General features: G+C 36.6%; 2 protein-coding genes across 3 annotated transcripts; one reads left to right on the plus strand and one right to left on the minus strand.

Moving 5' to 3' along the window:
• Positions 1–1,511: 1,511 nt before the first annotated feature.
• On the minus strand, positions 1,512–7,392 carry LOC117571049 (glutamyl aminopeptidase). Of its 2 annotated transcripts, none has more exons than XM_052005350.1 (6): positions 7,337–7,388; positions 5,418–5,869; positions 5,206–5,361; positions 2,553–3,957; positions 2,006–2,487; positions 1,512–1,941 (listed from the first exon to the last, which is right to left on the minus strand). In XM_052005350.1, exons 2-6 carry the CDS (start codon positions 5,861–5,863, stop codon positions 1,728–1,730), a joined length of 2,703 nt encoding a protein of 900 aa, XP_051861310.1. In that variant the 5' UTR covers positions 5,864–5,869; positions 7,337–7,388; the 3' UTR covers positions 1,512–1,727. The 2 variants fall into 2 exon arrangements, with proteins under 2 accessions (XP_051861310.1, XP_034108908.1); XM_034253017.2 differs by having other exon boundaries at positions 1,513–1,941; positions 7,223–7,392.
• Positions 6,342–7,260, plus strand: LOC117571050 (uncharacterized). Its single transcript, XM_034253018.2, has one exon. It carries the CDS (start codon positions 6,429–6,431, stop codon positions 7,203–7,205), a length of 777 nt encoding a protein of 258 aa, XP_034108909.1. The 5' UTR covers positions 6,342–6,428; the 3' UTR covers positions 7,206–7,260.
• Positions 7,393–10,665: the final 3,273 nt, after the last annotated feature.

Genomic DNA, 10,665 nt, shown 5'->3' on the forward strand with positions numbered 1-10,665 from the left:
TTTCATTCTCACATTGCAATTTTGCATGACAGGTACAAGAAGAAATGCAAATCGTAAACACATCGAAAATCAAATACTCTTGCAGGCTGAGAATCAATTGGAAGTAGAATTTTTAAATTACTATGAATAAATAGTATACAGTTGCTTATTATATTTATATTGAATTCAATGAAGCTCAATAAAATACTTTGAATAATGTAAATATAATTTAGTCATATATAAAACTTAAAGAATACAACCCAAGCTCAGTCCTCTATAAATTACTTATATTTATTTTCAAAGAATAATGAATCGGAAATATTAGCATATACATTTTGCAAAGCTGTAAATCGGTATCAATGAACTTTTTTAAATAATAAATATAAAAATAAACCGACGTAAAATAATTTATGTTCCATATTTGCGGGAGTTAAAAAATTTAGTTTAATGAAAACTGAATAATATTTTGGAGTTCTGGAATTTAATAACAATACTTATACTTATACTTATATTTTAGACTTCTGAAATTTAATAACAGTACTTGTCAAATTCAAAAGAAATCCTACGACAAAATTCGTTTTATTTTACGAACTAGGTGCTTGATTAAATGTAATTTGAAATTTATATTTACTATACCGTATTCAATCATATATAACACGAATTTAAGTAATCTACTTAGGCTAAATAGCATAAGAACATATCAACACATTGTTGGCAAATGGCTTGAATAGTTGATTAATTGTACAAATTGGCAGGATATAAAAGAGTGATTTGTGAGCGAACTACAAGTATATACAACAATGGAAATATCAGTCGGTTTTGTTTTATTCTGTGTCTGAGAATGACAGGCCACATCAGTGGGGCAATGTCATGCCCAGAGCAGCGCACACACACATATACACACACACACCCGCACACAGATGCGAACTGCAAACAAAAGCATATGGCATACAAGTTTGTAAATGAATGTGTTTATCTCTTCGCCTGAGCTGTGTGTCTATGTGTGTTAGTCTATGGCGCATCCCGTGTCAAGCAATTCACAAGTCAAAGCCACGACAAGTTTCTGACAGCCAAACAGGATCCAAGACGGATTCCCACCATCTAAGGAGCTAGTTCCTGAAACTGCTTTATTCCTTTCAATTTCAATTCCAAGATTTCATCACGATTCGGTTAATTAATACCATAGATGTTGTATATGATACGTGAGGGCTCCAGGCACGATTCGCATAGATTAGTTCCTCATTTCTGAGAATTGAATCAGACTCATTTGCAGATGAGCAATTAATCAGTTTTGCCAGTGTTATGAATGTAAGTTAAGTTTATTTATTTTAAATTTATCGGAATGTTGTCTACGCTAACCTTCAACACCATTAAACCCCGGATATCTCTAGCAATTTTCAGAAGTTCCCAAAATTTTATTAAACTCATTATTTCCATCAATTTGTAGATAGACGACTTCCTTATATCTGAAAGTAGACTCAATCGTAGTTGAGTAATTAATTAGTTTTCCCAGTATTGTAAATGCTGTATAATTTATGTAAGCTATGAGTTTTTATTTTAAATATATTTTACTAAATATCTAGTAAATTTATCAGAAATTTGTTTTGGCCAAGCTTCATTACCATGAACATCAACTGCAATTTCCACAGCTTTCTCAAATAACTTTAATCTCATCAATTCCATTCATTTGTTGCATAGATTAGTTCCTCATTTCGGATTTTAAATACTATATGTTATGAACTTTTATTTTAAATATATTTTATTAAAACTCGTGTAAATTCATCGGATCGTTGTTTTCTCCAAACTTCATTAACATTTATGAGATTATGTGCAGTTTTCACAGGTTCCTCAAATTTCTTGTATGTCATCAGTTGCATCAATTTGTTGTCGCCAGGCGCAATTAATCCTTTCTCAATTATCAGCGTGAGTAAACTTTTGATATTTTTAGCGCTAAATTTATCACTGTAATGCAAATAATACGATCAGATTTTATATCACTAGGTTCAATAAATATTTGAGTACTTACTTGAGAATTCCAGCATGTTGGAAGATGTGATTTGTAGTCTCTAGAGCAACATGTTTGCGGCTTAAAGCCGATGACACGACCTGTATATAATAGGCAGTTGTAGTTTTGTCTGCCTCCTTCAACAGATAATCTAGCAACGGTTCCAACAGCGTGAAGTTACGAGTACAACCGAGACCTCTTGCCCACATATCCAGAATTGGTTCGATAGTCGAGTTTTGGAAACGTTGCCGCATTATCTGAAACTGCTGCTCATCGCCATACTCAATGCTCGCACTGTTCACAATATCGCGATAATTAGCAGGCACTTCCTCAATAGTTAGCTTGAGCGCTTCGCTAATGCAGTTCGCCATACCATAACGACAGGCTTGAGCATAAGCCAAGCGACATAAAGCAACCTCTTGCATAGAAGTAGTCGCTTTGTTTATGGAGCTTAGAGTGGGGCAGCGCTCGTATAGCGGAGCTATCAACTTCTGCATAAATACCTGAATAAATAAATGTATTGTTACTAGAGTCAATATCCTTTATACTTCTCATTTCGACAACTTACTTTAAATATCGGAGTCTGCGATTCATGCAATAAATCTCCGTGTTTGCCGAGCACATCAAGTATTCTTTTCCAAGGCACATATTGATCTTCATGTGGCAGATACTCCAGTATACTAAATGCCAGCTCATAGCTTTGCAAATTACTCCAGGCCAATGCCATAAGATCGTCCATTAGCTGCGCTCGATTAAGCACATGAATATCGTTAAAACTCTCCGTTGAGTTCAATGTTTGAATGATCACGCGCCAATTCTTCAGATCATAGTTCACACGATAGATGGTATTTACTTGGGGATTCAGCATGATCCATTCATCCGCTGCTGGCTTTTTCAGCAGCGTTATATTTCGATCAGAATTAGGGCAATCTAGCCAAAACTGAGGTTGTGTTTCCTCAAAGTTGGCCTGATGTTGAGCTACAAAAGTAAGGGGAATCGACCAGCATTGCTCTGGGTAATCTTGCACTTCATCAGGTAGCCAAAAACGTGTCTGATTTACACTGACTCTGCCAGTTGTGTAGTCTCGAATCACGCTAACAAGTGGATAGCCCGCTTGCTTGGTCCAGGTGTCCATAACACTGCCGATACGAAGATTCTCGAATGAACCATTAGCATCCACAGCTTCCTGCATTGACTGCCAGAGATCAGACTGAGACACATTTGAATAGGCATGACGTCGAACATAGCTGCGTATACCCGAAAAGAACACATCTTCTCCCAGTAGCTTGTGTAGCATGCGCACCGTCAGCGATCCCTTCTTATAGACATATTCGGAAAACTGATTTAAAATGCTGTCCGGATTGTCAACATCGCGTGATATAGCTATTGAAGAGTTGATGGCATCCTGACGAAAAAACGTCGCCAAATCGTTGGCAATATACCGTTCTCCAGAGCCCCAATCTGGCAAGAGAGCATCAAGCGATGCGTAGCCAAAATACGTAGAAGGTCCTTCCTTCAGCCAAAGATCATTCCACCAGCTCATGGTTATCAAATTACCAAACCACTGATGGGCATATTCATGTCCAACTGTGGAGGCCTTGCTCTCCTTATTCTCCAGTGTCTCTTCGTCATCGTTGTGCGTAAATCTACTCTGCTTGAAGGTGACGAGTCCCCAATTCTCCATTGCAGAGAATTTATGTGTTGGCACTGCCAACTGATCCACTTTTCGCAATGGAAAACTAAACTTAAACAAGTTCTCTAAAAAAACTATCACATTTGGAGCGAAATTGGCAAGAAAGTGACCGTCTTTAACTACTTCTGGTTGAAGCCAGCTCGTAAAAGTTACATTATTATCAGTGTCACTCGTTTGCTTATCAGAGCTGGTTAAGTTGTGTACTGCGTAGGCCACCAGGTAAGTTGATGTTCGGAAAAGTGGTTCATGCTGGCACCAAATATAATCATCAAGCGTTGCACTGCAATACAAAATACATTAAAGATTAGTGTTGGTTCGTTCAAGAAAGATCGAATTTAAATTATCTATTTAGAAAAGTGAACAAACTGAAGCCTTCTTATTTGTTGAGTTGCTCAATTTTATTTTTTACTTGGTTCTTCTTTAGCTGTAGACTTGTTTACTTTTGATCCTTAGTTAGTTCTTGTTCACTTTCTCCATTTTTATACCCGCTACCCATAGGGTAGAAGGGTATTATAACTTTGTGCCGGCAGGAAATGTATGTAACAGGTAGAAGGAGGCATCTCCGACCCTATAAAGTATATATATTCTTGATCAGCGTCAACAGCCGAGACGATATAGCCATGTCCGTCTGTCTGTCTGTCCGTCTGTCCGTCTGTCCGTCCGTCCGTCCGTCCGTATGAACACCTAGATCTCAGAGACTATAAGAGATAGAGCTATAATTTTTTTTCGACAGCATTTGTTATGTTTGCACGCAGATCAAGTTTGTTTCAAATTTTTGCCACGCCCACTTCCGCCCCCGCAAATCAAAAAAATCGAATAACAAGTGTAATTTTAAAGCTAGAGCTACGAATTTTGGTATATATATAATAATTACTGTAATAGTTATGATTCCTGAAAATTTGGTTGCGTTCAGAAAAATTGTGGATGTTATTAAAGAAATACTTTTGTATGGGCAAAAACGCCTACTTACTAGGGGTCTGAGTTGCTTTGGCCGACAATCTGGCACATTGTGCCGTTTATGGTATATTTTGAATGGTGTACTACATCGATATACCAAACATACCATTTGGTATATTTTTTAGTATTTTTTTAGTATTTTCGGTATATTTTGAAAATGATACCGCAATATTTTGCCTTTATTAAAAATGGGTAGCGGGTATCTCACAGTCGAGCACACTCGACTGTAACTTTCTTACTTGTTATTTAGTCGTTTTAATTTTCGTTTTCTGTTATGTTTCCTATTTTCAGCGTTAAATCTGGATTAAATATACAAAATATGTATATTCAAACTAATATAAAGATAATTTAAAATTAACGACCCAAGATCGCCAAGGAGCGAACGATAATTGAAATTAATTAATTATATTTATAATTTCGAACAATATCGGGAACTAAAGCGAACGAACGAAACGAACGATTAGGTTTACTGAATATGAACGAACGAACTTATTCAAAAAACTTTACGTTGTTTCCGCTGTTTGACTATTGCTAATTGTACAATATATATCAAAAATATAAAATCACTTACTGCTTTTCACATTTGATAATGGGTGTATTGCTTTGCCCTATATAGCTCTTATGGTAGCCCAAGGTAATATTAAATGTCGCTTTTAAATGAGGCTCATCGAAGCAGGGAAAGGCTAATCTTGCCAATGTTGGGGAAAATTGTGTAACAGCCAAATAACTGTAAGAAAAATAAAATTAGTAATTACTTAATTTTTAAATGTATCAAATACTCACTTGGTTTCATTGGTCTTTGTGTTGTTGAAGGAGCTCCAGTAATACCCACTTTGATTGTTATTCAAAAATCCCTCGAATGGAATTATTAGCTCATAGTGCTCATCATCCTGAAGCAACTCGCAAAGTTGCAAAATGAAAAACTCCTTATCCTCATCGAATTCAGACTTAACAATGCAGTTGTTTCCATACCTCGAGGTTACTATTATTTGAGTTTCATCAATGGTTAAATTTTTGGAATGCAACGTAATATTGTTAATGTGACCGTTGACATTGAACTTAATCTTTACTTGTCCTTCAAAACGCAAGTGATCAGGTCCATTAATATGTGTTAGAATACGAAGTTCATAGTGTTCTGGCCTGAATACATCGGGCAATCGAAATGAATCGTTTATAGACAGCACACCTACTGTCATTAGAAGCAATATAAATATTCGGGCAGTCGGCATGCTGAACTGGAATAGTATAAAGAAATTATTAGAAAATGTTAATAGTAGTGTAAGTTGCTGAAAGGTATCCTTTGCTTTTTCTTTGCTTTGCTCTTTATTAGAAATTTGTTACGAAATCTTGAGGTATGATTCCAATTTTATTTTGTAAATTGATTCCCAAATTATAATTCTATAATTATTTCCACAGCAATTGTAATGCTTTCACACAGATCCAGTTTGTTTTTTTGTGGTATACTTTGACTTCTATGCTATATTTCGAATGTAGAACTTCATCTATATAACGCATTATCGATTAACATAGTATATTATTTGGTATATTTTCAAGATTAATACCACACTGTTTTGCTTTATTACTAGTCTTATATAGATTTAAGATTTAGTTGCACAATTTAGTTAGCACATTTTTCACTTCCTATCATTATGGTTCAAAAGCCATTTCTTGATCTTAGCACGTTTTATTCTATACACCTTTGTATTTGTTACATTGTTTACAAAAAACAGTAATAAGTAAATCACTAGTGCTTTCAGAAATATTTCGGCCACTATTAGTTAATATTATGAAAAGATGTTTGTTAAGTTTATGTGCTCACAACTTTCTACAATCTCAACTCCACGAAAATTCAATAATCTACTTCGTTATCCAAACACTGCCTGGCTTCAACAGCGAAGGATAAGTTATCACAATCCTCGTCGGCGCGGAGTACGCTTGGCTCTGGTTCAGTGGATCAATGGATTGCGTTCTCGATACTGCATGTGGAAGCTGAAACGTTTGCTTGCACCCAACTTTGATGAACTTGACTTTCTGTTTGGGGCACGTCAGGCGGCCACAATAATAATCAAGGCAGTGCATGAATCAGACTGGAATCGCATTCGAAATTGTTGTACGGATCAAGGGAGCTGTGCCATATACAGTCTTTGCCAGAGTCAGCGGAGTATACACTATTCGAAACTGTTACGCTTTGAAAGCCAACATCTCTGCCAGGTATCGCCCACATCGGTTAAGAAACAATGTGAGGATGGACGCAATTTCGTCTATGTGAACTTGGTCTTTGTCGGACTACGCAACATGCGCGACTTTGCGACTCAAAGTGAGCAGGCCGAAATGCTTCAGCTTATGCGGCAACTTCTGGAGCAGTCTCAAATTCCAGATCACAATTTGATCATCCAGCAGAGAATAGTGTTAAGTCAATTCGCATTGACTCTGCGGAGGGAGTTGAAACAATCTCAGCCTAATCCTCAGGAATGGCTTGTGGACTTTTATAAGGTTTTCGGATTCAAGTTGGTCAACTATAGTCCCGTCACGTTGGAGTATCGAATCATTGAGATTGTAAAACCAGTTTAGCTTCATTCCAAACGCACCTTGATAAACTCTTGTCAAGCTCGCTGTTTGTTTTTTTTTATAATTCTTCAATTGTTCAATATCACTGTCAATTACGTGCTGCTTCTTGTGATCGTGGTATTCATTCAAATTACCGATATTAATAAGTTACTTTTCGATATTCTTAGCGACACGTCTGTTTACCACTCGAGACCGATACTGACTGACTAGCGACAAAAAGAAATCGTCGCTATATACTCGTTTTTTTAGTCAATTGTCTTCCATAAGCGACATTTTCATAAAATGTTCTGTACTCTGCTACCTGAGAAATATAAATATCTCAGATGAAGTAAATTTTGCCGATACTCGTATATATGTTATTATTTGTGTTTTACCTAACCCGTTGCATCAAACAGATGTTGTTTATTATCCCAGCCAGAAGCTGGCAGATGCTTCTTAATTAAAAAATTTATAATAAGAAATGAAATGAAATGTCCAGTGACGCCGACAAAAATCTACCTGCTTAATAGCTTTAGTTAACAATCTGGTATATTTTGCTCTCTTTGTATTTAATTGTAGTAGTATAGTATAGTATATCATTATGTGAAACGCTATTCTGAGGGTATTTCATAGTCTAGCACACTCGATTGTAGCTTTCTTACATACTAAAATAAAAATTGAATCATAACCATTAATGAATACTGCAAACATTTGCTAACAAAAGTTTAATACCCCGTTTGGAGCACTTTCATTTTTAAAATTTTGTTATGATCGAGTAATAAACGTGAAATTTGTTGAAAATAGAATATAGTAAACTAAATTATTCAGCTGTGAATGTTAGCCTAAACTGATTAACCTTAAGATTAAAGTTAATTTTAAATGTTTGTTTTGTGTTAAGAACAGCTGATATTTGACCAAAGCAAAACTTAATTTGCATAATATGAACATATTTTTGTATTCCTTACAAATGTCATCAGTGTCTTACACGCGAGCATTTTCGACTACGGGTTTCTTAATTGGTTTAAATATCATTATTGCAACTAATTATAGTGGTTTGGCAACAATATGCATAGCAACCTAAAGATGCGTTGAATTACATTAAATGAGTTCTAAGCAGTCCATTGTCATTAATCCTACTTAGTGGCTGTCATGCTCATTCCTGTGCCCTTCAATTAGACCATTTTAAAAAGTTTTGGCACGCTCTTTACAGTCTCATTTGGCCAACAAGGTCAGAGTTAACAGTTACATTTCCCCTTCTGCCTCTACACTTGGGTCTGACTGTTTTGCACGCACTTTATTTTTTTTTTGTCATTCTGCACTTTGCACTTTTGCCAGAGGGCTCTGGTAGAAAAATAAACTATTCTCGCACTTCTCGCACGGAATCACGCCGTGTCGCTTTCGAAAGGCATATAAAAAATGGAGGGCTTAATTAAAAAGCAAAAATGTGCTGCGATTTTCCGCTTTTTTAACGCCAACTGCAACAACACATCGTGCCCCAGCACTGCAGTATGCTATTCAAAGGCAATGTAACTCGACTAAACACATACCCTGTGCAATAAGTTTAACATTTGAAAACGCATTAAATTTTAGTTATTTATTTACAGCATTGTACTTAAATTTCACTCAACAAGTATGAGATGAATTTCTCAAGTCTTTAACGCAGTTAAGCAAGTCATTCTTTACGACGCTTGTACACCCATTTCCGTATTTGATTGTAGGATATAAGGTAGAGAAAAGAATTGGACAACATTTACAAAAAGAAAACACTACTTAGTGGCGACATTTTATTTGCTGTTGTTCCTTTGCACAGACGGCATCCATTTCAAATGTGCCTCGGCATGGCGGGACTCATGTGTCTTCTTAGACTTTCAACACTTCTCCACGGCAGATGGTGTTCTCTCTCTTTCTTTATCTCCTCTTTTATTAAGAAACTCATTTTTGTTAATTATAGCTGCTACTGCTGTAACACAAAAAAAAAATGCGAAACTCTCAAGAGCTCATTAAAACTAACAAGTAAGAAAGTTACAGTCGAGTGTGCTCGACTGTGAGATACCCGCTACCCATTTTTAATAAAGGCAAAATATTGCGGTATCATTTTCAAAATATACCGAAAATACTAAAAAAATACTTAAAAATATACCAAATGGTATGTTTGGTATATCGATGTAGTACACCATTCAAAATATACCATAAACGGCACAATGTGCCAGATTGTCTGCCAAAGCAACTCAGACCCCTAGTAAGTAGGCGTTTTTGCCCATACAAAAGTATTTCTTTAATAACATCCACAATTTTTATCTGAACGCAACCAAATTTTCAGGAATCATAACTATTACAGTAATTATTATATATACCAAAATTCGTAGCTCTAGCTTTAAAATTACACTTGTTATTCGATTTTTTTGATTTGCGGGGGCGGAAGTGGGCGTGGCAAAAATTTGAAACAAACTTGATCTGCGTGCAACATAACAAATGCTGTCGAAAAAAAATTATAGCTCTATCTCTTATAGTCTCTGAGATCTAGGTGTTCATACGGACGGACGGACGGACGGACGGACGGACAGACGGACAGACGGACATGGCTATATCGTCTCGGCTGTTGACGCTGATCAAGAATATATATACTTTATAGGGTCGGAGATGCCTCCTTCTACCTGTCACATACATTTCCTGCCGGCACAAAGTTATAATACCCTTCTACCCTATGGGTAGCGGGTATAAAAAGTCACAGAGCACCAGCAAAAATAGTCGTAACGTTGTTTCGTTTCGAATCAAGAATGGTGTGAAATTGGGCTAACAATATTGCAATTGATTAATTGAGAAACTTTGAGCAGCCGTTACAATTTCAACCATTTTCGAAACGTAACGTTAAATAGAATTTAAATTGAACGCTATGAGCAGCGAAAGCGAAATACACTCGCTCCGATGAGATGGGACTTATTCACAGCACTCACTTCATGGGTAATTGTTATTCATCAGTGTGCACACTAATGTATATGTAAGCGTATGTGGAAAGTGCAACAGCAGATGTGAGTGTATGTGAATGTATTCATGGATGTGCGTTAAAACTATACAGGCCAAATGGCGGAGATCCATCACAATTTACAGCGCAAGCGGACCAAAGTTGGCAATAAAATTTAATTTATATCCTGACAGTATTGCTCCAGTTTTTTGTTGTTGCTGTTGTTGTTGTTCCTGCTTGTTGTTGGTTTAGCTCCGGCAAGGCAAACGCGTCCAAGTGTTTGCAAAACATTTAATTCCATTTTCGATTACTGTGAAATGTGCTCGGGACGAGACGGGGGACAGCAGACATGAACGACCAGCTGAAAGTCTGGATAGGATTCACCACATGGGCCACACGCCGGCATATTAATGCTATGGGATTGTGCTTGGGCCTCGCAGAGGCAAAGCAGGGCAAAAATGCAATTGCAAATTCCCGACAAATGTGAAATTTGAATTGGCAAAACTACCTGCCAGGCAGACA

This window comes from Drosophila albomicans, chromosome 3, assembly GCF_009650485.2.
Source record: "Drosophila albomicans strain 15112-1751.03 chromosome 3, ASM965048v2, whole genome shotgun sequence".
In the NCBI taxonomy this organism is placed as follows: domain Eukaryota; kingdom Metazoa; phylum Arthropoda; class Insecta; order Diptera; family Drosophilidae; genus Drosophila; species Drosophila albomicans.

Excerpts from the sequence above, each read along its gene's own strand:
- LOC117571049 (XM_052005350.1), bottom strand. The coding sequence starts at position 5,863 with ATGCCGACTGCCCGAATATTTATATTGCTTCTAATGACAGTAGGTGTG. Across the intron at positions 5,362-5,417 it reads ACAAAGACCAATGAAACCAA|TTATTTGGCTGTTACACAAT; the intron begins GTGAGTATTTGA and ends TTTTTCTTACAG. Across the intron at positions 1,942-2,005 it reads CAACATGCTGGAATTCTCAA|TGATAAATTTAGCGCTAAAA; the intron begins GTAAGTACTCAA and ends TTTGCATTACAG.
- LOC117571050 (XM_034253018.2), top strand. The coding sequence starts at position 6,429 with ATGTTTGTTAAGTTTATGTGCTCACAACTTTCTACAATCTCAACTCCA.